The sequence below is a fragment of the Rhinichthys klamathensis genome, unplaced genomic scaffold (genome assembly GCF_029890125.1).
Source record: "Rhinichthys klamathensis goyatoka isolate OS25496 unplaced genomic scaffold, OSU_Roscu_1.1 h1tg000111l_1, whole genome shotgun sequence".
In the NCBI taxonomy this organism is placed as follows: domain Eukaryota; kingdom Metazoa; phylum Chordata; class Actinopteri; order Cypriniformes; family Leuciscidae; genus Rhinichthys; species Rhinichthys klamathensis.
Genome location: NW_026606649.1, coordinates 10,535,112 through 10,559,667, shown reverse-complemented (window position 1 = coordinate 10,559,667; position 24,556 = coordinate 10,535,112). Strand labels below are relative to the sequence as shown.

Here is a 24,556-nt window from a genome sequence, read left to right as displayed (position 1 = left end):
ATCACCAAGAAAACCAGAGTCCGCCCACATATGAAGTAAGCTAGTGATATAAAAAATGAATATCTCTGGTGAGTATTAAGTATCAGAAGAAATCTGGATATGACTAAAGTGCTAACCATGAAATGTGTTCAAACTGTGTTGTTTGGGGAGTAAGTAGTCTTTGAGGTTTTTCCAGACACTTACGATGGCCACAAACACCTCATCAGTCGCAAGGATAAAAATGGCTTGACTTTTGGCTAAGCTAACAGTACCGCCCCATTGCGGTCATTATTAATCACCACAAGTGCTCTTCGCTGTTCTTTTGTGAATGAGATCTCTGGCATATCCAGCCTTGACGATGTAATGGGATTAAATTTTGGACAGCAAGGACAAAATGGAGGACAAGCTCGGGACATGGTTGGGTGGGGCGAAAGCAGCGTCATCGTCCACCCCCAGGACATTGACGCAGTGTATGAAAAGACGCATAAGAGACCCGGCCCAACCCCCGCCTTTACTTCCCTCCTCCTACTTCACCCCTGCCCTGCCCCGCCCCACTAAGACCAGCAAAGCACTTAGAGTAATGTAAATAACGAACTGGCTATTTTTAGAGTGCCGTCTCTTAACAGTGACATTGGAAGTTGAAGAGAGTTAACGTCATAAATTGTCACGTTTTCAGACACGCATTTTCGTAACTACCCGCATATCCTACAGCAGTCCGCAGACCTTTTTGGCAGGCAAAAAGACTTAGAAAATGGGTTTGGTGCCACAAACGGGAATAAACATAACGTATTTGAACAATTTTTTTGTGGACTGTATTACTTACAAAGTAATAATACACAACTATGAAAGTCTTAACAATACGATTTATTGTCTTTTAATAATCCTATGTTTAATCTGTAGGCCACAATTAATAAATAAATAAATATAGATTTGTGAAGCTGGCTCCGACCAATTCAAATAAATAAATAAATAAATATATATATATATATATATATATATATATATATATATATATATATATATATATATATATATTTGTATATAGAACGGTAAAGTGATACTTTACATCAGTGGAGTACTGGACAGTTATATTCATTGGAATATAAATACACACATCACACAAATTTCTGTATTGCTAAAGCCAACAAAATAACACAGCAGCTGGCTCATCCTGGAACCAGGTACAACGACTTCTTTTGACATCAAATCACAAAATATAACACAGCACAGACCCCGGAGGTTATTATTACATCTGGTAAATCATTTGCAGCTACATTCATTTTCAAGAACAACAAAGTGACGAACCGGCTTTGCATAATGTCCAATTACCTCCATTTAATCCATAGTTAAGGCGATTGAAAGATTATATTATATACATATTTCCATGTTCCTTGTTTTCCGTTCATCTTAATATTGCACTATGAACATGAAAAAGACATTTGCCACATGTGCACTTATGTCACAGTTGTTAAAGGTATTTTGTAGATGGGAAGCACATCACTTGTTATATAATTTTGTATTTATGGAACAGCATATAACTGTTTAGCTACATTTATGATAGGACGATAGGATAATCTGCACTAATATCTAGAATGGGAGTTTGACGTACATAATGGCATGACACATGGACTTACACCTATTATTTACTCATATATAGCTATAATTTGAAATATTATAATCACTGTTACATTTCTTTTTTTAAATCTGGACTGATCTGTGTCCAGATTCACTGGAATTAAAGGAATATTTCTAGCAAAAATGAAAATGTTGTCATCATTTTCTCACTTTCAATACTGGAACACACACAAAAATACTTTGAAGAACGTTTTAACCCGCACCCCCCTGTTTTAGGGTCAAAAACAGCCCACTGACTTTAATTGTATGACCACTGAGACATTTTTCTGTGTTCCACATGATAAATAAAGTCTGCACGCTTAGAGCGACATTGAGAAAATGATGACAGAACATTTTTGGGTGGACAGTTCCTTTTAATATTATTATATCCCCAGGATTATCACAGTATCTCAACATTTTCTTTAGAAGGGAAAAGGAGAGTCACTCAGGATTGTACATACCAACAGGAGTCGGAGAGCTTCTCAGGGTAAGTAAAACCATCAAGTCAGTTTTTTTCCTAAAATTACTCACACCACATGAATCTCTGCTGTTTTCTTCTTCTCTCTCTTCCCATTTTCAGTTGCTATTCAATTCCCTTCTGAAAGAAGTGATGGCAATTCCAGAAAATGATGTGAAGTGAATTAATTATGTAATTCAAATCTGATATTTCTTTACTTATTGTGTGAAGCAGTCCTTCACATTATGGAGCCACTAGAGAGTCTCAGGATCGACCATAAAGCCTCTACTCGTTCTCATGACTTGGTGACTCCGGGCTGGAGTCTTCCTCTTCGGTCAGGGTTTCTTTCCTGGCGAAGGTAGCAGCTAAAGTAACACTAAGTCTTGGCTTGACCGGGGCCATTTCATTCAGTCCAATGATGTTCCTGTTCACCAATGTGGTCTTGTCCATTATTTCAGCACTGTGCTTGGCCACCACTGCATCCAAGATATCATATTTAGCCGACAATGTGCCATTCTCAAACAGGTACTTAAACAGGTGTGAGACGGCCACGTTGCTTAGGAACGAGGCCAGCATGGAAACTGTCTTAAAGGGAAACCTTTGCAACACCAGGTATTCCACCTCATTGGTCACATGATGGACCTTCTCCTCAATGGTCCATCCGGGGTAGTAGATGAACGGAGGCAGTTTGAGATAAGGTTCCCCTCCGCCAATGCGCAGGATCATTCCAAAGACGTATCCAGCCACAGCGCCATAGGTGTTTGTGCCACGGACAAAAAGAACACAGATGAGTTGGGGGAAGATGATGACGTAGACCAGGTCAGAGCTCAGGTACCATAAACCGTAGACAGTCCCAGACAGGAGAGCCATGGCCGTCGCTAGAGCCCCGAACACAAAAATAGTGATCCGCATGACCCACACAATCTCACGGTCGGAAGCCTTGAGGTCAGTACAAAGATGAGGCGAGAGTTAGAGGGGAAAATAAAAGGATAACTGAGAAAGCTACACATTTCTATTTGATCAAGTGAATTAATATGCAGTTTTTAATCAATTGATATTGGTGCTTTTTTTTCCATACAGTGTCGTTTTGATGCATCCAAACAATAAAACTTTGTTTTGGATGCCATTGACTTTCATTTTGTGGACAACAACAGATGAGACATTATGCAAAATATCTGCTTTTGTGTCTCGCAAAAGAATGAAAGTCATACAGTTTTTGAACGGCATGGGTGTGAGTAAATGATGACCAATTTTTATTATTATCATTATTAATAGTATTGAGTGACCAATCCTTTCAATTACCTCATTCCTGCATTAGTATGCATATTTATAATTTTAGAGAAGTCAGTTATTCTGACAGTGAAAAAAAATAGTTTCTTACTCATTATTTCTGTCATGTTTTCCATTACAAATATTTAAATATTATTAAATCAACACTGTAAGATAAAAAAAAAAAAATATGTAGAAAAATTGGAAAAGGTACTGGAAATTTCTGCCAAAACATTATCCGTTAAGTTTTTGGGACATTTCCTTTAACACTAAAACACAACACAATGCAAAAAATCAATACGGGAAGTTTCTTATTATTAACAAAGTATATAGTGCCCTATTTTCTCACACTTTTCTTAAGAGTAAAGGTACTTAAGATATAAAGTGGTTTTCTATAAATAATCAAAATTAAATGACTTTATAAAAATAAAAAATAAATTTTTTTTTTAAAAAGAGGTACGAAAATAGGTTTTTCTTAAAAATCTTAATAAAATGTCTTATTTTTTCTTAAAGGGATAGTTCACTTAAAAATTTAAATTCTGTCATCATTTACTCACCCTCAAGTTGTTTCAAACCTGTATGAATTTCTTTCTTCTGCTGAACACAATGGAAGATATTTTGAAGAATGTCGGTAACCAGACAGTTAATGTACCCCATTGACTTCCATAGTAGGAAAAAAAATACCATGGAAGTCAATGGGGTTCATGGTTACGGACATTCTTCAAAATATCTTCTTTTGTGTTCATACTGGTTTGAAACAACGTGAACTTTAAGTATACACTCACTTAATTTTGATTTTGCTTCTCAATTAAATAGATCTTAATTTAAAATTATTTAGATATTTGTACTGGAATTTTTTTTTTTTTTTGGAGTGAATGACTTTGCAGTGAATTAAATTAGACTGGCTCTCACCGATTGCCGGAAAGCGAGCTGGTAGATGTTCCTTGCGAACATGGAACTGGCCGATAGGATGGATGAGTCAGCGGATGACATCACTGCGGCAGAAACTGCCCCCAGACCAAAAAAGGAGATATAGGCTGGGCACAGGTGCTGTAGCACGATCGGTAAGATCATGTCGGACTGGTCCCTCTGCATGGGAGGAATTGGCCCGTAGGTTGTTTGGTTCCAATCTGTGGGGGTAGAACATACTTACTACATACTTTGTGTAATATATACTATATATATATATTTTTTTTTTTGCATCATACATGAGGCTAATGTATATTAAACTAAATTAAATATTAACGTTCTATTTCAAATTCTTTTTACTTTCAATCCAAAAGCAACACGCATTGAGCCTGATTAGACTGTTATTCCCAATAAGTTAAGTAATTTAAGTGACTGGCTGCGTCTTTGATGCTGAAAGTCTGTTGATTAAATCTGGGTGCTGTGTGCCTCCCTCAGATGTAATATTTACAGGGTTCACATCGTTAAATGGATAATCTGTTAATAATGTATGAAGGAGACCAGCTGTTGTTATTTACTCATTTCTTTAGTGATCTGAAGGGAACATGGTTTCCACCCAGGGCTGATACAGCCTGGGGAACACCTCCCACAACACACCATAGCAAATCAGACTGTTTCCCTCAATAATGAGAAAAACGTGATTACATAATTAGAATTACTGACGGTATGTAGCCTACTAAATACAGTACATGCTCAAAGGCAAAATGGCTTTAGGACAAGGAAACATTATATACAGGAAACAATATGAAAAATGCTTTGATGCACATTTTTAATTTGGATGAGCTGTGAATAATTATTCAGGGCGAGGGTACAGTATGTGGCATGTTATGGAGGAGAAAAAACAACAGAATAAGTGTGTAATTAAGAGCACTTTTGTATTATCTGTTTAAAGGAAAGATTTCTGACTTAGTAAGATCTAAAAAGTCCAATGTTGAACCTTGCTACAAAGCTTTTATTCCTGAAATAGTGAGCCTTCCCATTTTTTTTGCACTCCAAAGTCTCAGTCTATTGATCTGTAAGTGGATACAGCCTGTACATCAGACTAATTAGACTGCTGGGGTGAATTTGTTTGCATATGTTGTTTATTTAACCCTTAAATGCATGAAGGTTTTGCCAATCATTATTACATATCCGGGTCTTTAGCGTCCTGGATCGATATCTAACACGGATGGATCTCTACCTGTCGCGAAAATATAAAACTCTCTTGTTATTAGAGTAGCAATTACAGAACAATAAAATAAATAATATTTTGTTAGCTTTTGGAGCAGATGTTTTATACCATCATCACTGTCCTCATCAGAGCTCATTTCCCAGTACATTCAGCATCTGGCTCATATTCACCATCTCAGACATATTCTCAAAACTATCATTTCCAATATCTTCAAAATCAATATTTTGATCGCTGACAGCTTCTTCACCAGATCCACCATCAAGTGACAGTGACACTAATATTTGATTGTGTTCAGTACTTGCTCTGCAGTAAATCGCTGAGCCATTTCAAGTTTTGCTGTTGATCCTTCCTATTCTTTTGTTTTCTGCCTGCGGTAACTGTGAGTGAAACGTCACTTCATCATTGTGTATCAGACATTGCCACCTTAGGAAAAAAGGTGAACTGCACTTATTCAGGAAAAATATGCTTACACTGTTACACACATTGGGTTGTTAGCAACCCTATATGATTTAAAAAAACATTAATTAACTGATTGAGGAATACTACGAAGATTGATGTCTTTAAAAAAAATGAATGAGGAGGAGTGTAGTGAATGATGTCACTAAAGACCTGAGGTATGCATTTAAGGGTTAATGCAAAACTATATATGCAATAAATTACCTGTTGTTAAAGTTGGCATGAAACAAAGTTGCAATAATATTTTATTCCCTACTGCAACAGTGCCCACCCCCTTTTGTGAGCAGAAATTATTTCGGAAGTATTTTTCCCATAGGGATTTAAACATATTCTCCATTAAAGAGTTATAAGTCATGAACCAAGCCAATTAATGCTAATGTTGATGTTGATTGAACATTTTAAATGTATAATGAAAGCAATATAATTTAATATCACCCATGATGTATTTATTCACCCAAACACCTGTTTGGCACCTGCTCACCATTCCACTCTCATTAAATCTTTCTCTCTTTGAAAAAAAATGTCTGGTTTCAAATGTCTTACCTGTGGAAGCCCCTATGGCTCCGATCAGGACGGAGGGAATAGCCATGATGATACATCCAAAGGCAGCCAGGAATGAGAGGACTTGAGCATAGGTAGCTGAAGAGGCAGAAAGAACCCTTTGAAAATACACCTGCCAGGGAATCCCCCCCAACATCTAAAAACAGAAATGTCATTGTAAATACAGACACCAGACATCATGATACAGATCCATAACATCAAGTGTGTTATAAATTAGGGTAAAGAATTAAATTACAAGTATTAAAGCTAATCTCTCTCTCTCTCTCTCTCTCTCTCTCTCTCTCTCTCTCTCTCTCTCTCTCTCTCTCTCTCTCTCTCTCTCTCTCTCTCTCTCTCTCTCTCTCTCTCTCTCTCTCTCTCTCTCTCTCTCTCTCTCTCTCTCTCTCCGTAGTTTTTTTGTTGGTTTAGTTTTCCTCCCTACGAACGATTGCATTGTTCAATAAAGTGAGAAATTAGGTTTGGCCCTTCAGAATCAACAATCATCCATTGGCAAAATTATTGTGTCTCCATTCCATCATGCTACAGTGAGTTGTCCACTCACCAGGAGGCAGAAGTTGTCAGCCCACATCCATTTGTCAGCGCTGTCTATCTTCCCGAGCCATGCAGTCTGATTAGCATGGAGCTGCTTCACTGCTGTCACTCCGATGTCAGACACAGCTGGGTTTGAGAGTGCAAAAGGGACGCTCACCCACTACGAAGAGAACATTTTCCACTCTATTACCATGTAATAGACTATCTATAACATTGTAACACACCATATTGAACTTAATGTGTAGCATGTGCAAGTGCAAAATATAATATAATTGTTTTAAACATTTCTTTTTAAATTTTAATTAAAATTATTACAGCAATGCAATAGCTAATCAGTTGCATTTATATTATATATTATATTATATTATAGTTATATTATAAATTTGAATTCAATTAATAATGCAATAATAAAAAAAAAAAAAAAAAACACTATTACTTGTATCTACGAAAAGTGATTGATGAGTCGTTACTCTCAAAACTGCATAGCTGACAGTCACTTTGATCAATCACAGTGTTATATGCTGCTGAAGAAATGCAGACATGAATTAAGGGGAAAATGACATCACTGCGATGACTTCACCATGTGGCTCTGTGAATCCTTACCAGTCCTAAAAAAATGCAGAAGAGCTGGACAACATCAGTGTAGGCCACTGAGTAGAGTCCTCCAACCAGCGTGTAGAAAATGGCAATAAGAGCCGAAATAATCACAGACATGTTGATGTCGATGTCAATGATCACACTCAGTGTGGCCCCTGTGACATAAAGAAAGATATTTTTCATTATGTTTAATTAAGCAGTATTTACAATGTATTTATACAATTTGTACAATTATGGTAGAGCTTGCAAAATTTACTGATTGCTTGAGAAAAAGGTCTGCATAAGAGATCATTTCCCTCTCTATTCTTACCAAGGGCAGATAAGATGGCGCCTGACCAGAACATTTCCCCCATTAGAGCAGGGATGAATAGCAGACCGCCCATCCTTTTTCCATACAGTTGCTGGAAGGGGTCAAGCATGGTGACGTAACCCCGGGAGCGCATGGGTTTAGCAAAGAAAAGGCCACCTTGATATGAATCAATTCATAGAAATTATATGTTTGACAGATTTGTTATTAGTAGCATGTTAACTTGAACTCTGAAAAATGTCTTTCATCGCTTATCAAAGCTGCACACAACATACCCAAGACAAGGCTGAGTGCGTATCCAAAGGGAGCCTGTGCCCATGCCAAGCCGTACCCGGGAAGATAAACATTCTCTGCAGTGCCGTTGATATAACCTCCTCCGACCCAAGTTGCTGGAATGAAAGAGGATTTAAAGAAAAGAATGGTCTTGAAAGAATATTGTTCTCTCTCTCCATATCTCTCTCTCTCTTTCTCTCTCTCTCTCTCTCTCTCTCTCTCTCTATATATATATATATATATATATATTATCTATCTATCTATCTATCTATCTATCTATCCATCTATCATCTATATATATATATATATATATATATATATATATATATATATATATATATATATATATACGGATGTGTATATGTGGAGATACCATATTTGGTAACATAAATAATTACATAATTAACACTACACATTACATGCACAATGGAACATTATATATATATATATATATATATATATATATATATATATATATATATATACATAAAATATAAGTTCATAATGTATATTTCATTTAGGCCTACACATTTCAGAATTTGTCTTCGATTCCCCCCCTCTTTATCACTCTTTCAACATAGGCGATTTATAAGATATGGTTAATTTGTCCCCCAATTATTTATTTTGCCTGTCTACTTTAATGTAGAAAGACATCAAGAAAACTTTTTTATAGAGACAGAATATTTTTGTTAGATAACTAAATCTCTAAACTGAAGAATGTAAAAATAAAACGTCAGTCACGTTATATCGCATATAGACTATATAAAGTAAAAGGCTTTTCTGTTCAGTTCTCTCTGAAACTCACCAGTCATGGTAAATGCGCCGACAAATAATCCAATATCCCTTCCGCCGACCATAATAATCTCACTGCGATCAGTTCCCTCCATCACGCCGGAATTCTTGTTCTTCCATGCTGCCCAGATTCCCACTACAAGGATTAGCAGGTAGAAGATGACAATCGCCACCAACCCCTCCACATGGATGTTCATCTTCTCTCTGCTAAAGTCGTTGTATTTCTAAAGAACCGAAATGCATTGAGACCTAAGGAAAAGAGACCTAAAGAGATGCATAAGAAAAGAGAGAGAAAAAAAGTCTATTTTGCTTCTCAACACAAAGAAGATCAGGATTGAGAAATATTGTGCATCAACTGTTGCTGCACAGAAGATTTGACATGCGTAGCATATTATCTCTTAATATAGTCTAAATCAGCAGGTTATTTCAGTCACGCAAGCTTTGTTAGATTGCATGCTAAATAAATGGATTTCATGTTTCTTGTTTAGGTGGGGGAAATGACAACTATTTCATAATTGAACATCATATGAAAAGTGCCTCACCTTTGTGAATCAGCCGCTCAACTGCCACCAAGAGTGCGAAAAGAGCCCAACTGTCGCCTCAGGAGAGGAGCAGTACAGCACATTTCAGAGTGAGCCAAACTTACTGTGAATCTTATAAGAGCAGGTTTCGTCAGAGGGTCGGTGAACGTCAGAGAGATGTGAATGGGGGCTATTTATGAATAAATATGTCAGATCGCGCAAACGAGCCGCGCGTCACAGGAGGTTCTCAAGTCAACTGGAAATCGCAAGACAGGGGGGAAACAGCTGTAAATCAAGAGTAGTGAAATATATCGGTTCCATTCATGTTTTTCTTGACTGGTGTTTTAAGGCAGTCTCTCTCTCTCTCTCTCTCTCTCTCTCTCTCTCTCTCTTTCGCTGTCCAGAGTGCTGAACCTCGCGCCAGGGCTTAGACGCCACCCAAACTCTCCAAATTCAAGTGTATTGCGTAGAGAAAATAGAAAAGTCAGGAGGGTGTGTATAGTCAAACTGAACAGCACTGGCACACTAAATGACGTTGAACACGACAGTAATCCAACGCAATTGTGCGTTTTTATACGTTGCATAGCCTATTTATTTTTGCTGTATTTTAACACGTTTACCTTGTCTCTGTTTTTGACTTTGCTATATACAGGCTAAACTATTTTAATAAAGCGTTAATAAAAGTACATCAAGTAGGGAATCAAGTAGGGAATCAACAAATTCCTTTTATCTAGGTACCCATTCAAAGTATTAAAAGACTTTAGGCCTGTTTTACTCTTTTGCAGGAGTGCTCTGTTTTATGATTTCTTTTCATTAAAATCCGCAAATGAAATTCTGACATTCTGCCACCCAGTGGCTAAATTTCATGCAGGTGGTGGCTTTCCTAGTGGCTTAAATTGCTAATTTTAGCTAGCTTTAAAGCATTGTTCCATCAAGGAAAAAAGAAAATTTCAGAAAAAAAGAGTAAAAATGGCAAAAGAAAAAAAAAAGGGTTCCACTTTATTTCGATAGTCCACTTTAGACATTCTACTAACTACAAGTAACTTTGCAACTACATGTCAACTAACTGTCATTAGAGTATTAGTAGACTGTAGTAGTCTGTCATAGACTGTTAGGTTATGGTTAGGTGTTAGGGTTTGGGTTAGTAATATAAGTTGCCTTTTAGTTGCCAAGTTACTTAGTGTCTGTTGGGGGAGCATCAAAATAACGTGTTAGCAGATATTAAGCAGACAGTCTACTCTAATGAGAGTTAGTTGACATGTAGTTGCAAAGTTACTAATAGTTGAATGTCTAAAGTGAATGAATGAGGCATTTATATAGCGCTTTCATATGTACTACTGTACACCCAAAGCGCTTTACAATCATATCAAGTGGACTATCGAAATAAAATGGAAACCTTTGTTTTTCTTTTGCCATTTTTACTCTTTTTTTTAATTTTATTTATCTTTTGTCCTTGATGGAACAATGCATTAAAGCTAGCTAACATTAGCAATTTAGTCCAAAGTGGACTATCGAAATAAAGTGTTGACAAACAAATCTCCAGGAATCTGAGACTTTTTAGATGCTAATTGCGCCTCTGCACGTTTGACAGTTCTGCAGGCATTTCTAAATAAAATCATATTAATTTCCTTGAGAAATAAGAATCTGTTTAGCTTTCTTAAAAGAGAGAATGCAACTCTCCAAACGAGCCAATTTAATGGAAAAAAGAAGCCGGATATCTTCTACCTTGCCTATATCAGACAAGTCGACTAATTTAACTGGTAACATTTTGACAGCTTGCCAAGTGAGTCCCAATTATAAGCAGACGGTATACTTCCTGTACAGATGTCGAAGTTCTTTGTAGTTTAGAAAAGGCCTGGTCAAGATCCCACAGCAGTTTTCAACAGCAAATGTGGCACAGGTTCTGAAAAAAGTAATAGACCTGGCTTTTTTTTTTCCAGAAAAAGTTATTTGTCCGTTTAAAAAGTGCAAGAGAAAAGTTAGTTTAAAAAAATATTTTCATGATTTGTTATCACAATTTTTTTTCTTTTTTTCTTCTCAAATCAACTTATGTGGCTCAGATAACATCATATTTTGAGTTTCTGTAGATCAAACCTATCTCCATTGTATTTATTTTTTTTAATTTTCAATGAACACAAAATGAAGGCAACCAGCTTACTTACTTTTTTTTTTAAACCAACAATACTTTTTTTTTTTTTTAAACCAACAATACTTTTTTTTTTTTTTACAGTGTACGGAGGATGACTATATGCTTTTTAAAATGTCTTAAAATGTTTATCTGGAATCACTCGATGTGTTCTTCTAGATCCCTCGTGCATGGGAACAGTCATGGCGCGCAGATTTTGCTCAGCTAATGAGCATACTTCACATCTGTTTCGTGTTCTTTGAAGTGTGTCGCCGAGAGATGAACATGTAGTTTTTCATGGACAAATGAACAGCAGATTTGACAGAACTGTCACCAATAATAATAAGAAACAGCAATACAATATATAGGCTATATTAAACGTAAAATTGTATACTTAGGTTAGGCCTAGCCTACAACAATGTTCATTGATGTGATAAAATGTATGATCTTCGAAATGCAACTCGGATAATATATTTGTTAAAAAAAAAAAAAAAATTTACTTAATTATTAAAAGAAAAAAATGTATGAAGGTAAATTAATTTATATTGTGTCTATTTCAGCACTTGTTTAACTACCTGTTGTGGCTTTCAAAAGTGAATTACAGAGAAGACTGATGCTGCCACCTAGCGGCAGAAAGAAAGAAACTAGTGCCTTCTGTTCAGGGACCATAGCTGGAGCAGCGGAGAAAACCCGGTATGTACACAGAGAGATGGAAAGTGGCAAGCAACGGGCACTTACAGGGTCCCGCATCAGCGTCACGTCTGTTACGCATGGCTAAACAAGACGATCTGACTCTGTGCACGGAAGCTCTGTGTTTTATATCTGCTGTCACCTCTTCTCAGGGATCTGCAAAGACTGTCTCTGGTGCTGTCCCTATTCACTGGCACCAGACGCTGATGGAAATACAGCATTTTCCCACTGCAGTTTGATTAAAGCGAGAGAGAACCATCCCTTTTTAGAATTTAAACTTAGAATTAACTTGACTACTACGCAACGTGGGCTTTGCAGTGTACAAACAATCAGCTATGGTGCTTGAGATCTACTTTTGTTGGGTCTTGGTAAAATCATTTGTAAATAATATTGTTTTGCTAGTTAGGAAGATTCATTCTTCTGCTCAGACGAATTCAACCTAAACTTTTGACGGAGAAAAACAGAAAAAGTAACTGCCCATATTGTGTCTAAAAAGTATGCTACTCATTATCTTTTTGTATACTGAACCACAGTAATATCACACTCGCGGTTGGTAACGCTTAAGTTATCCTCATAAACGTAATTAAATGAGATGAAACTCCAGCTGAAGTCTCCAATGACAGCACAACACCATCTTGGCACCACTTTAGTATTTCAGTGACTGGAAAAGACATAAATGTGCGATTCCATTAAAACGGCAGATGGCTCGGCTGCCATTTTCAGTAGCCTTCATATCTGTGCTGATGTTGTGGTTTTAATGAGCAAGGGCATTGGATTTTCCACAGCTATAATCATGGACATGGTTCAGCCACCCTATAACAGCTGTCCCTCACACAGTTCAGACTCAAAGAGCTCTGGCCAGACTGATTATTTAAAGAGAAAGAAGGATGAATCTATGTGCCACACTGGTATTGACTGGTCAGTTGACTACTGAAAAGAAATTATAAGAGAGAGTTATATAGACAGAGAGAGACTCCATTCGTACAGAAACTAAGCCCCAGAGTTTCAGTTTATTCTTTAAACATTTTACTACAATATCCCTTAATGATGAATAAAAACAGCAAGAAAAAAAAACCATTGCTAAATATCAGTCAAATGTTTAGAAAATAAATTATTTTGTGAAAATGTATCATCTAGACAAAACACAGGACAAAAATATGAAGCAACAATAACTTTACATATACTCGAGAAATATAATAATATTGGAAAATAAATAACTCCAGAACAAAGAGGAAATGTTTCCTTTGTGACGGTTTGAAGTGTCATACTTTCTGAAAAAAAAAAAAAAAAACACTGTCCATTGTAGGCAACATGTATGCAATGCATGAACACACAAATCATAGCAAAACAGTGACAAATCAGCACTGCTATACATTACTACAGTAACAAGCTTTCACAATTTTACATTCCAGAGCAACAACATAAACACTGCACAGGAATGTTTTATATCTATTGATAAACAAACATAGCTACGATATAAAATATTAGTCACTCTACTTTTCTGTCTGAGAAATAGTAAGTTTCTCAGCAGAATTAGTCTACAGCATTGGCAGCCAAGAACTGTAGTGTAAGTATTTAAAGTTTAAAATATGATGCACTTTGACAAATTTATTGCATATTATATATATTGTTGTGTAATATTTATGAAAGAAAATTCATCAAGAAAGAAGGTGCAATGACCTTTGACGAATTGTCAGACCACTTTACACCTAAAAACATCATATCTCAGGTGATCAAAAGTGGTCAGCACATGTGTTCCAGTCAAGTCAAAAAGATCATATTTATGAGTTGAACGCCACCACAAAGTCGGACATACGAGTGGGAAGCTTGGGATCTTTAATCTATACAAATTGGAGACGTGTCATTGAGAATTGTGGTGGAATACCACGATATTTATAGGTAATTAGCAGTGACATTGTCAGGCTTTTTTATTTAAAACAAATTAAGCTAATTTCCTGCACAAAATATAATAGCATTGTAATTAAACAATATAATGATCAATTTTACAGTGGCTTCATAAATTAATTAAAAAGCGTTAAAAGCAAAAAACACCCAATGCACATTCTTTGTTCTTAATTTTCTAGAAGTAGAGTTTAAAAACCTTGCTGTATTTTTGTTGTACTTAATTAAGACAACGTCATCTTCCTCAGACGAAAGGGACTTAAACGCACCCGACGTCGTAAACCCGACTTCTCAACTTGTAAATACGAACTTCAGGAGGACTTGAACACACCATAATTGTAGGTATAAATGGGGTCAAAATGTTTTGTGATTTGATCACTAATTTGGAGGTAGTCGGAAATCCATATGGCCATTTTGGCCACAATTGCATTTTTAGTGTAAATTCTAATCAATTTTATGAATCTGCCAACCAATCAATGCGCAAATAGGTTAAACTTCACTAGTTATGTGCAGCTTTAAAAGAAAACAACTGTCCGAATAATGTTTGTGGTGAGATTTAAAAAGGAAAGTCTCGACTGACCACTTGCCATCAGAGGCCAGTTGCATATAGCCACTATGTTAAGATTGTGTCTTAATATCTGACCAACTAGCAGGTAGTTAGGGGTAATCAATCTTACTTTTTGGATTTGGATTCAAATTAGACCAATCTATACTCTTATGTAACTGACATTTAAAACTTGAGAAAAAAAAATACTAATTTATAAGACTAGTCTATGCAGTTTATGCAACCGGCCACTGATCAACTGAAACAGATGTTCATACCTAGTGCAAACATGGCCATAATCGAAGCCAAACAGTTTATTACTCTACCAATCTAACTGATTTTAAAGTCAGCATAGACAGTAGGTGCCCAGAGGTAAAGATCTGTTTTGTCTGCCTCCGCCATTGCAGCAGGTGACCATGAATTGTTCATTTTCAGGAGGGTTTTACGTTTTCATCGCTCTGATTTGATCTGTTAATGAGAGGGGAGGGGGGTAATGATTAAAAACAGAACAATGATTAAATTCTTTATTCATTTTGATAACTGTATACATGTTTCCGATCAGGGTGAGGCCCTGAATTGCTGGATTGATTGGGATAAACTACTGGGTAGAGGAAAACAGACGTCTGTGAACTTCATTTAATCGTTACTGACTTGACTGAATATTCAAATGCGCCTCAAACAACAAGGAGAGGGGATCTGAAATAGTTTAGCATTCATTTGGGCTGTATCTCATCTTTGAAGGTTTATTTGCCTTTGAATTTCTCTCAAAAGGCCAAATTGAAATGTAAAAATCTGCAAGAATAAATACAGCCCAAAAGGGAAATCTAGCAGTTAAACATAACTGTACAATTAACTAAGAAATCACAACACATCGGCTAATTTCAACTGCAAGTACTTACTGTGCAATTTGCTCTACGGATGAAACGGAACACAAGAATAGAAATGGCATTGAACGTTTTAAATGGTACAGTTCTTTTGACACCCCTCTTAAACAGTATTTGAGCTTATCTCTGAAGAAACAAACAATTTAAAGACAAACAGAAAATCAGCATGGAATGTGTATTTACCTTGCAGCCAGTCTACACCCTCCTGAAGGCCTTCTCCTTTCACTGCATCGCTAGCACTGTAAAAGTCATTTATTTCATATCAATGTTATGTATGCTTTGCATATAAATAATATATTCACACAATTCCATTCAAAAGTTAGGGGTCAGTAAGATTAAAAAAGAAAAAAGAAAAAGGAAATGAATACTTTTTTTCAGCAAGTACACGTTAAATTGAATTTAAAAAGTGCTGGTTACAATTTAGATCAAATAAATGCAGCCTTGGTGAGCATTGGAGACTTCTTTCTAAATGATTAAAAAATCTTACCGCCCCCACATTTATATTTAGCTTCTGCTTAGTCTCACACACTCTCTCACACACACACACACACACACGCACACACACACGCACTTCATGATTTATTGTGACTTTCCATAGACATAATGATTTTTATAGTGTTCAAACTGTACCCTCCAGCTAAACCTACCCATCACAGAAACCTTTCTGCATTTTTACATTTTCAAAAATCATCACTTGGTATAATTCATAAGCTGTTTTCCTCATGAGGACCAAAAAATGTCCCCACAAGGACAAGGATTCCGGATAGTGCCATATTTGTGTTTTTTTGTCCCTATAACGTAGGGTTTACCAGGAACACACACACACACACGGGCAGGTTTACCCTGAGGAGATCACAGATGTACTTTGTGATTGTGTTATTCCCATATGAATTGAACACGCCTGTAAAAACCTCACGCAACCTTTGTAAAAATTAAAAAGCAAATTGCCTACCCTGGCTAGCACAGAGTTCCTCTGAGAAATCTAATTCTGTCTGGATATGAATGCTTGTCACTGTGGTATGTAAGACTTTTCCTCATTTATTATGACATTTATTGAATACTGTAACTAAAGCTAAATCTCTTAATGTGCTGTCTGGTTTATTAGCTTGGTGATTTATGTACTTCAGACATCCCATCCAATGTACAAAGAAAATTAAATCAATAATAAGAGTCCCTTGTGTAATGTAATTAAAGAGTTCCTTTAATTACATGATGTTAGAATTATTTCACTTATATAAACCTTGTTAATTTTTATATGACCTTCCATTTCGCCCACATCCAGACAAATAGACCCTTCGAACTGCAGGCTTGCTGTTAATAACTAACTCAAACACTAAATCCTGTCAGAATAGTGCTTTGGACCTATAAATGATACAAATTATTTCAATGCAAGCAGAAAATTCAAACTATTTTTTTGTTTTTGTTTTCTTACCAGATGTGCCATGGTTTGTCCTTAATGTTTTCCAGACACAAGAGCTGAGAGACCTTTACCGCTGACAAAGCATCCCTGAGGTCCATCTTGTTGGCGAAAAAGAGTATAGGTATCCTTCTGTGCTTAATATCTGAGTACACATCAGAAAAACATGTATGGATATTAGGCTGCTTTTAATTCAGATTTGAAAATGACGACTAAAATATTCCTAAATGAAACAGACAGACAGGAAGAAAGATATACCAGGGTGATTCAAAAGGGTATCCAATTCCTCTTTTGCCACCACCATTCTTAGTTTATCTCCACTGTCAATCACAAAAATGATGGCCTGGCCCTCCCTGAAAACAACATAGCACAGAAAAAACACAAACCACACAGATCGATTCCAAAGTGGGAGATGACACTCCATTAGCTCAGTAAACATAATAAAACAAGCTTGAATAGGAGAAACTCACTTGTAATAGTGCTCCCACAGATTTCTGTATCTTCCCTGTCCTGACATGTCAAACACTGTGAAAGAAAGACTTTGGGGAGAGGAGGGAGTTACTGTGTTAGTAAGATTTTGAAAAAAGACAAATGATTTTCAGAGACTAACCCCTCACACTATATAGCTACATTATAGTTAGCTCTTTTAAATATTCACCTTGAGGTCCTAAATTTTTCTATGCTGAAGCCTATAGTTGGGACAATGTCTTGAGCCTGAGCCTGAAAGGGAAAAAAACTGTGAGCTCACATTCAAAGGAAAAAGAGAAAGGAAAATACAAAAACATATACTTTGAGTGTACAGACAGGCGAGTAACATACATTGGATGGCTTTAGCTGGTTGATGATGGTAGTTTTTCCACTGTTGTCCAGACCTAAACACAGCACGTTCACTTCCTTCTTCTTCAGACCCAGCCACCCTGCAAGCTTGTCAAAAAGCCCCATTTGCCTAGTTGGATGGGGCGCTTCTGGAAAGAGATCCCATCAAAGACAAGCTCCATTAGATTATTCATTAGATGCATCCAGAGGCCGACAAACACTTGGGACAACAGAAACATCTCTTCTTTTAACAGTTTACGTAGGACAACTGCTGAGGGGAGATGTCAGTAGCTCAAATGAAGAAGAAAAAAATATTTAGAACAGACAGACAGACAGACAGACAGATAGATAGATAGATAGATAGATAGATAGATAGATAGATAGATAGATAGATAGATAGATAGATAGATAGATAGATAGATATAGATAGATAGATAGATAGATAGATAGATAGATAGATAGATAGATAGATAGATAGATAGATAGATAGATAGATAGATAGATCTGGGAGACTATTATGCTTGTCTCTTATGCTCACCAAAGCTACAGTGCATTCAGGTGATCCAAAATACAATTACTACAAAAAATAACTGTTTTTTATTTTAACATATTTTAAAGGAGAACTCCGGCGCAAAATGAACCTTTGGTCTAATTACACATTGTTACCTAGTCAACCGTTATCTGAGATTTGTTTTCATGATTATCGAATGTAAATAGTTTTATCTCTACAAACAGTTTAGCCTATAAAGCTAGTATAACGCTAGTATATTGGGCATAGTGTAATGACAAATAAAAATCGCTTGTTAATACCACTAACAAGGCTCAAAATAGCCCCACACTAGCACGGTAGCATAATGAGGGTCCCTACCTTCAAACCGAAGCATTGAGAACGTTGTCAGTGTCCAGACAGTTTAATAAGAAGATATTTTAAACATACAGTCAACTGTCTGGACTCTGACAAAGTTCTCAATGCTTCGGTTTGAAGGTAGGGACCCTCATTATGCTACCGTTTAGTGTGGGGCTATTTTCAGCCTTTTTAGTGGTATTTACAAGCGATTTTTATTTGTCATTACACTATGCCCAATATACTAGCGTTATACTAGCTTTATAGGCTAAACTGTTTTTAGAGATACAACTATTTACATTCGATAATCATGAAAACAAATCTCAGATAACGGTTGACTAGGTAACAATGTGTAATTAGACCAAAGGTTCATTTTGCGCCGGAGTTCTCCTTTAAAATGTAAATGTACATTAAACTTTTTGTGATGGCAAAGCAAAATTTTCAGCATCATCATTACTCTGATTTGGTGCTCAAGAAACATTTATTATTATTATCAATGTTAAAAACAGTTGTGCTGCTTAATATTTCTGTGGAATCTGTGATCTGTAAACTGATGATTGTTTTTCCATGATTATTTGATGAATAGAAAGTTCAAAACAATGGCATTTGTTTGAAATAGAAATCTTTTGTGATATTATAAATATATATATAAAATGTGTGTATTATTTTATTTATTATATTTTAATTGAATATTTGTCATGTTATTTATTATATTGTAATTAATAATGTGCATAAACTCGCTTAATATGCACTTAAAATTCACTTATATGCATAAATATATTTAGATTTTAGTTTTTTTTTTAATATAATAGACCTTGAATTGTAAACAGTTTAATAACAATAAAACTGATTTATTGTTTTAATAATAAAGGCTGTTATAATCTGAAAGTGTTTTTATTTGATGGAGACAGAGGTCTGATAAGAAAATAAGCTTGTTTGCTTCTTTTTTTAATAATCCGACTTAAGTGAATTAACTTGAGCTGCGAGCAGACACACAGCTAGCAAGCAACATGCACTTACATCTGCAGTACATGAACCCAACGATTTACGTGCAAATATTAAAGTTACTTGAATTTGTTAATTTGGGATATTTGTATGGACGTATTTTGAGTCTAAAGAAAACACCCACCTGTTGTGTATCGGTCTAAATGAAAATGACATTTAAGTCGCATAATATACGTTACACAATCATCCACTCATTAATCAATCAGTCCAATGACAGCAGCGAAACTGACACCGTTTTGTTCGCATCTGTCTCTGTCACTGGTCAGAAACACATGAACGGACAAGAGTAAAAGCGTAATCTACGAGAACAGCCTGTAATCCTCTGAGCTCATTAGCACACATGCTAGTGCTTCACATGCACGAGGAGGATGCTCAAATAATTCTAACATTTCTGTCTTCTGACGTTTGTTTCATTAAACACTCAAATACATACACATTAAGACAACACAAGGTTGACATATTTTCTTGTAATGCAAGGTTATTGTTTACATATCCGTAGCGGAGGACGGCTAGCTGTCTGGCTGGCTAACCTGCTCTGTCAGTCTGCTGTAACGTTACATGGAAAGATTTTCTTTCTTACTTTTATGCTCCGGCTCGGCTCAAGTTGTATGTTGTCTGCGTCTTGTTTTTAAAAAGTAATTTCGCATACAAAAATCGCAAGTTATCTGATTGATGATGTGTCCAGTGCAGATGGAGAGACGAAAACACAAACGTTACCTGGCGTCTTGAAAACTCTCACACGCTACACGCCGCTGCTAGGAGACCGATGACGCTCTTTGGCTCGACTCGATGTTTACTTAATAGCGCCATCCGATGGACAATGTTAGAACAGTGGTTTCTTTCTTTCTTTCTTTCTTTCTTTCTTTCTTTCTTTCTTTCTTTCTTTCTTTCTTTCTTTCTTTCTTTCTTTCTTTCTTTCTTTCTTTCTTTCTTTCTTTCTTTCTTTCTTTCTTTCTTTCTTTCTTTCTTTCTTTTTTTTTCTTTCTTTCTTTCTTTCTTTCTTTCTTTCTTTCTTTCTTTCTTTCTTTCTTTCTTTCTTTCTTTCTTTCTTTCTTTAAAAAAAAATGCATTTTATGATTTAGTTTTCCCTTGTCCAATACCTACATTTTCTATATATATAAAAAAAACCTTTTAAAACTATGATAATCTAAAATAAGAGTGATATAACCATACACTGATTCAATGTTTACTGTGTGAGAATGGTTATTGTTTGCTGTATTTCCCTACACCCAACAATTCAATTAGTTATAACACAAGACAGCGTTAGTGAAGACAGAGTATGCAATAGTTTTGCAAGAGACAGTGTTAGTTTCAAGAGTTTAAATATAATATTTAATTTTGCGCATAGGATACATGGAGAGAACAACATAGGAGCTGTTTAAATTAGCCATAGCAAAACGATGAGCCTATAAAGTGGACGTGAAATTCATGATGATCATAATGTTCATAACTTTAAGAGAAAAATGACAATTCTTATGCTGTACTGTATCCACTGCTGGACATTATAGACAAATTAAATATTTAAAGTGTTTTAATAGAGTTTGTTTTCTTCCAAAATTCTAAAAGTCCACAGGGCTAAAAGTTCTGATAGTCGAATACATCCTCATTATTAAAAATGTCAAGTTTGGTTCATTAAAATAAATTAATAAATGACTGTAACGCAGGTAAGCTGAAACAATTCTTGTCACACAACATGTTGTCATTAATATACCCATCTTTGTTTCCAGTGTCACATATAATTAGCAGACCAAAGCAACTCATATATTATTCAAGGTATATTGATTTGATCAGATTTTTCATTTTCTGCATCAAGCCCATTTGCCTTAACAGGAATTCATTAATATTTTGATTAGCATTGATATATGTATTTATTATTAGTATTTTAAATAAATATATTTATTTTAAAATAGTTTTTCATGGTGTGCATTTTAATCATGATAATCTCAAACCATCATTTATAACAGCACTGTAAAAAAAAGTTGCTGCCTTAAAATTTTAAGTACAATCAACTTGAATGTTTAAGCCATTTCAACTTAAATTACATTAAACACTTAAAAATTAGTTGAATCTTACAAAAACAGTTGACAATTGCTTAACTTATTTTGATGAGTTAAAGCAATGTAAAACATGTTGTCATAACTTATCGATCATATCATTTTTCAAATTAAGTTATGACAACATGTTTTTACATACCTTTAACCCATCAAAATAAGTTAAGCAATTAAGTCAGTTTAATGTAATTTAAGTTGAAACGACTTCAACATCCAAGTTGATTGTACTTAAAAATTTAAGGCAGCAACCTTTTTTTTAATACAGTGAGCCAACTATAGTTCAATATAGAAAGGGGTAGAGAGAATACGAATTTTTGAAAACCAACATTACACTCATTATTGACAATTGTGTCACAGTTGAGTTTCAGCAGACATTTTGAAAAGGCTGTTGTTGAAGTCAGTAAAATCTGAAACGGCAGCCAGGTTCAGGTAAAACTTTGTTTGTTCCTCAGTGTTCAAATGAAAAAATGACCTGACTGTTACAACTAACTTGAATGTAGCATCTTTATGATTTCGTATTGTAATATTAGTAACACTTTACATAGGTCTCATTTGTTAACATTATTTAATGCATTACCAGACCTAACAATGAGCAATATGTGTTTTACAGCATTTATTAATCTTCATTAATGTTAGTTAATAAAAATACTATTTTCCATTGTTTGTTCATGTTAGTTTATAGTGCATTTAGTAATGTTACAACATTTGATTTTAAAAATGTATTATTAAATGTTCAAATTAACATGAATGAAGATGATCAAATGCTATAGATGTATTGATCATTGTTAGTTAATGTTAACTAACGTAGTAAACTAATGTTAACAAATTACATCTTATTGTCATGTTAACGTAACATTTTAGAAAGCAAACCCACAGTTCATATTTCAATTTTTTTTGATTGTGATAGACTCATAAAAAACACAAAAAATATCGGTTATCATTTATTTTTACAAACATTCAACCTATATCACCTTTATCTCTCTGTACTCTTTATAAATTATAAAAAATAATGTACAATTAGTTTACTATGAACAATACATATGACCTGATTACCCAGAGATTTCCCTTGCCCTGCTTGAAGTAAGAACTCGGATCTCTCGCGCTTTTGACATTTGCACATTGCAACTTGAAGTTTGTCAAGTGGCCTCAGTGTCCCGAACATGTGTCCAGGTACAAAGAGCCAGTCAAAGAATGGGGGCATATATCAGCTAAAGAACATGGTACGGTATTGTGCGTTTGTTTGTCTGGTGGAAGCGAAGGAGACTGTAAATGTGTATGTTGCCATTGAAGTTATGTGTGTATGTCTGCTGTGTTGGGAAAAAAATATTTGCCAACATGCAGAGTGCTATATTGTCATGCTCTCTATATGAGAACATTTTACTGCAACCCGTTACCTCAATGTTTCTCCACTGACAAAAGTTTCATAGTCGCAAGGCAAACTGATAAGATATCAGAGGTGTCTAGATACTGTACACCATAGCAGACTGAACAAATGTGTGCAGTTCTCAAATCTCGGTCTGAGTGGATTTGTATAAGTTTGTTCAATTTGACTGTGGTGCACAGGAGTAAGAAAATGGCTTACAGTCTTCTGAAAGGTCAGACTTTCACCACCTCGCCGACAGCCTGAGGAAGTCAATGGTTTTGTGTGGCTTGTTTTTTTTTTTAAACAGAGCAAGATAAAGCTCTCACTTCCCTACCTTGGCTCTTTTCTTGGTTTTCTAAAGACTGCACATATTGCTTAGAAAAATAACTAAACAAAATGCAACCAAAAAAAGAAACAAATTCACATATACATATAAATATCAGGATAAATATCAGATGTGATAAACAATGTATAATAGCCATTTAAAGCTGAAGACATTCAACAGATCCATAGTCTCTCGTTTTAGAGGCTCAGGAAGAAGCTTGATGAATAAACCAGAAAAAATCTCTTAAGACACATAATTTAATACATTAAAATAGCAAATATACTATTCAAAGTTCTCAGATTTGGAGTCCAGTCAATCACAGAACTTGCAGGATGATTGACAGATGACATCTTCATAACAATAGAATGGTGCCATTGTTCTATTGTTTACTGTGGTTCCTCTGGGTAAATGGTCCAGTTTTCCTGTTACACACAGTTTACCAAGACAAACAATTCATGACATTTAGCATGTTTCTTCAGGGTCTTTGAGATTGCTTTCTTATGTATGTGTTTCAACTGGAAATCTTCACTGGATTTGATAGAAACTGAAGCTGTGGAGCACTTCTTATGACAGTCAGTCAGCCCAGACCTCGAGGGTGTGTGCGGGGTCTAGCGTTGCTGTGATAAGTATGAGTGTATGTGTATGTGTATATGTGTATTTTCATACATGGAAGTCATTCTGCTGAATGTGGAGGAACTGCAGTCGTAGTGCTTGTATGCTGCTCACTATCCTCCTTTGGTGGCCAATCAGAGACACTCCAATTCTTCTTACATCACTGTTAAGAAAACAATGAGGGTGAGACATTTGAAACGGGGTTACATAATTGGCAAGTTCATGAGATGATTATAAAGGGTGTGAATATCAATATAAAAGTAATTTAAGCCATTCAATGTTAGATCTACGCTACTGTCTAGTGTACAGTGAGGGAGCTTAAAGGGATAGTTCACTTTGAAATTAATTTTTGGCATGTTTTAGCTTACCTCAAGGGCATCCAAGATGTAGGTGTCTTTGTTTCCGCAGTAGTTTCAATTTTTATATTTTTAGGTCAAACCATTCTTGTCTGTCAGTCACCACCTCAAAGAGCATGCACAGAGAA

The 24,556-nt window shown here is 35.6% G+C and overlaps 3 protein-coding genes across 4 annotated transcripts in view; all 3 read right to left on the bottom strand.

Annotated features, from left to right (window-relative positions):
* Positions 1-1,833: 1,833 nt before the first annotated feature.
* slc5a7a (solute carrier family 5 member 7a) lies at positions 1,834-9,856 on the bottom strand. Its single transcript, XM_056254445.1, has 9 exons — positions 9,516-9,856; positions 8,987-9,237; positions 8,184-8,297; positions 7,912-8,067; positions 7,608-7,756; positions 7,015-7,164; positions 6,456-6,609; positions 4,232-4,449; positions 1,834-2,989 (listed from the first exon to the last, which is right to left on the bottom strand). Exons 2-9 carry the CDS (start codon positions 9,168-9,170, stop codon positions 2,336-2,338), a joined length of 1,779 nt encoding a protein of 592 aa, XP_056110420.1. The 5' UTR covers positions 9,171-9,237; positions 9,516-9,856; the 3' UTR covers positions 1,834-2,335.
* A 5,197-nt stretch (positions 9,857-15,053) lies between these two features.
* On the bottom strand, positions 15,054-20,352 carry arl6 (ADP-ribosylation factor-like 6). The gene is made up of 8 exons (XM_056254449.1): positions 20,302-20,352; positions 17,876-18,021; positions 17,715-17,776; positions 17,527-17,595; positions 17,315-17,409; positions 17,072-17,201; positions 15,823-15,878; positions 15,054-15,223 (listed from the first exon to the last, which is right to left on the bottom strand). The coding sequence occupies exons 2-8, from the start codon at positions 17,996-17,998 to the stop codon at positions 15,198-15,200; spliced, it is 561 nt and encodes a 186-aa protein (XP_056110424.1). The 5' UTR covers positions 17,999-18,021; positions 20,302-20,352; the 3' UTR covers positions 15,054-15,197.
* Positions 20,353-22,700: 2,348 nt separating this feature from the next.
* The window catches only part of epha6 (eph receptor A6), a 163,951-nt gene continuing 162,095 nt past the window's right edge, over positions 22,701-24,556 (bottom strand). For both annotated transcript variants that reach the window (XM_056254434.1, XM_056254435.1), the window contains exons 17-18: positions 24,127-24,235; positions 22,701-23,882 (exon numbers count right to left, since the gene is read on the bottom strand). In XM_056254434.1, the coding sequence (XP_056110409.1) occupies positions 23,847-23,882; positions 24,127-24,235 (145 nt within the window). In that variant the 3' untranslated portion in view covers positions 22,701-23,846. The remainder of the gene's footprint in view (positions 23,883-24,126; positions 24,236-24,556) is intronic.

Excerpts from the sequence above, each read along its gene's own strand:
- slc5a7a (XM_056254445.1), bottom strand. The coding sequence starts at position 9,170 with ATGAACATCCATGTGGAGGGGTTGGTGGCGATTGTCATCTTCTACCTG. Across the intron at positions 4,450-6,455 it reads AGCCATAGGGGCTTCCACAG|ATTGGAACCAAACAACCTAC; the intron begins GTAAGACATTTG and ends CTACCCCCACAG. Across the intron at positions 2,990-4,231 it reads AGCTCGCTTTCCGGCAATCG|GCTTCCGACCGTGAGATTGT; the intron begins GTGAGAGCCAGT and ends ACTGACCTCAAG.
- arl6 (XM_056254449.1), bottom strand. The coding sequence starts at position 17,998 with ATGGGGCTTTTTGACAAGCTTGCAGGGTGGCTGGGTCTGAAGAAGAAG. Across the intron at positions 17,777-17,875 it reads ACCAGCTAAAGCCATCCAAT|GCTCAGGCTCAAGACATTGT; the intron begins GTATGTTACTCG and ends TTTCCCTTTCAG. Across the intron at positions 17,202-17,314 it reads TACCCTTTTGAATCACCCTG|ATATTAAGCACAGAAGGATA; the intron begins GTATATCTTTCT and ends ATGTGTACTCAG.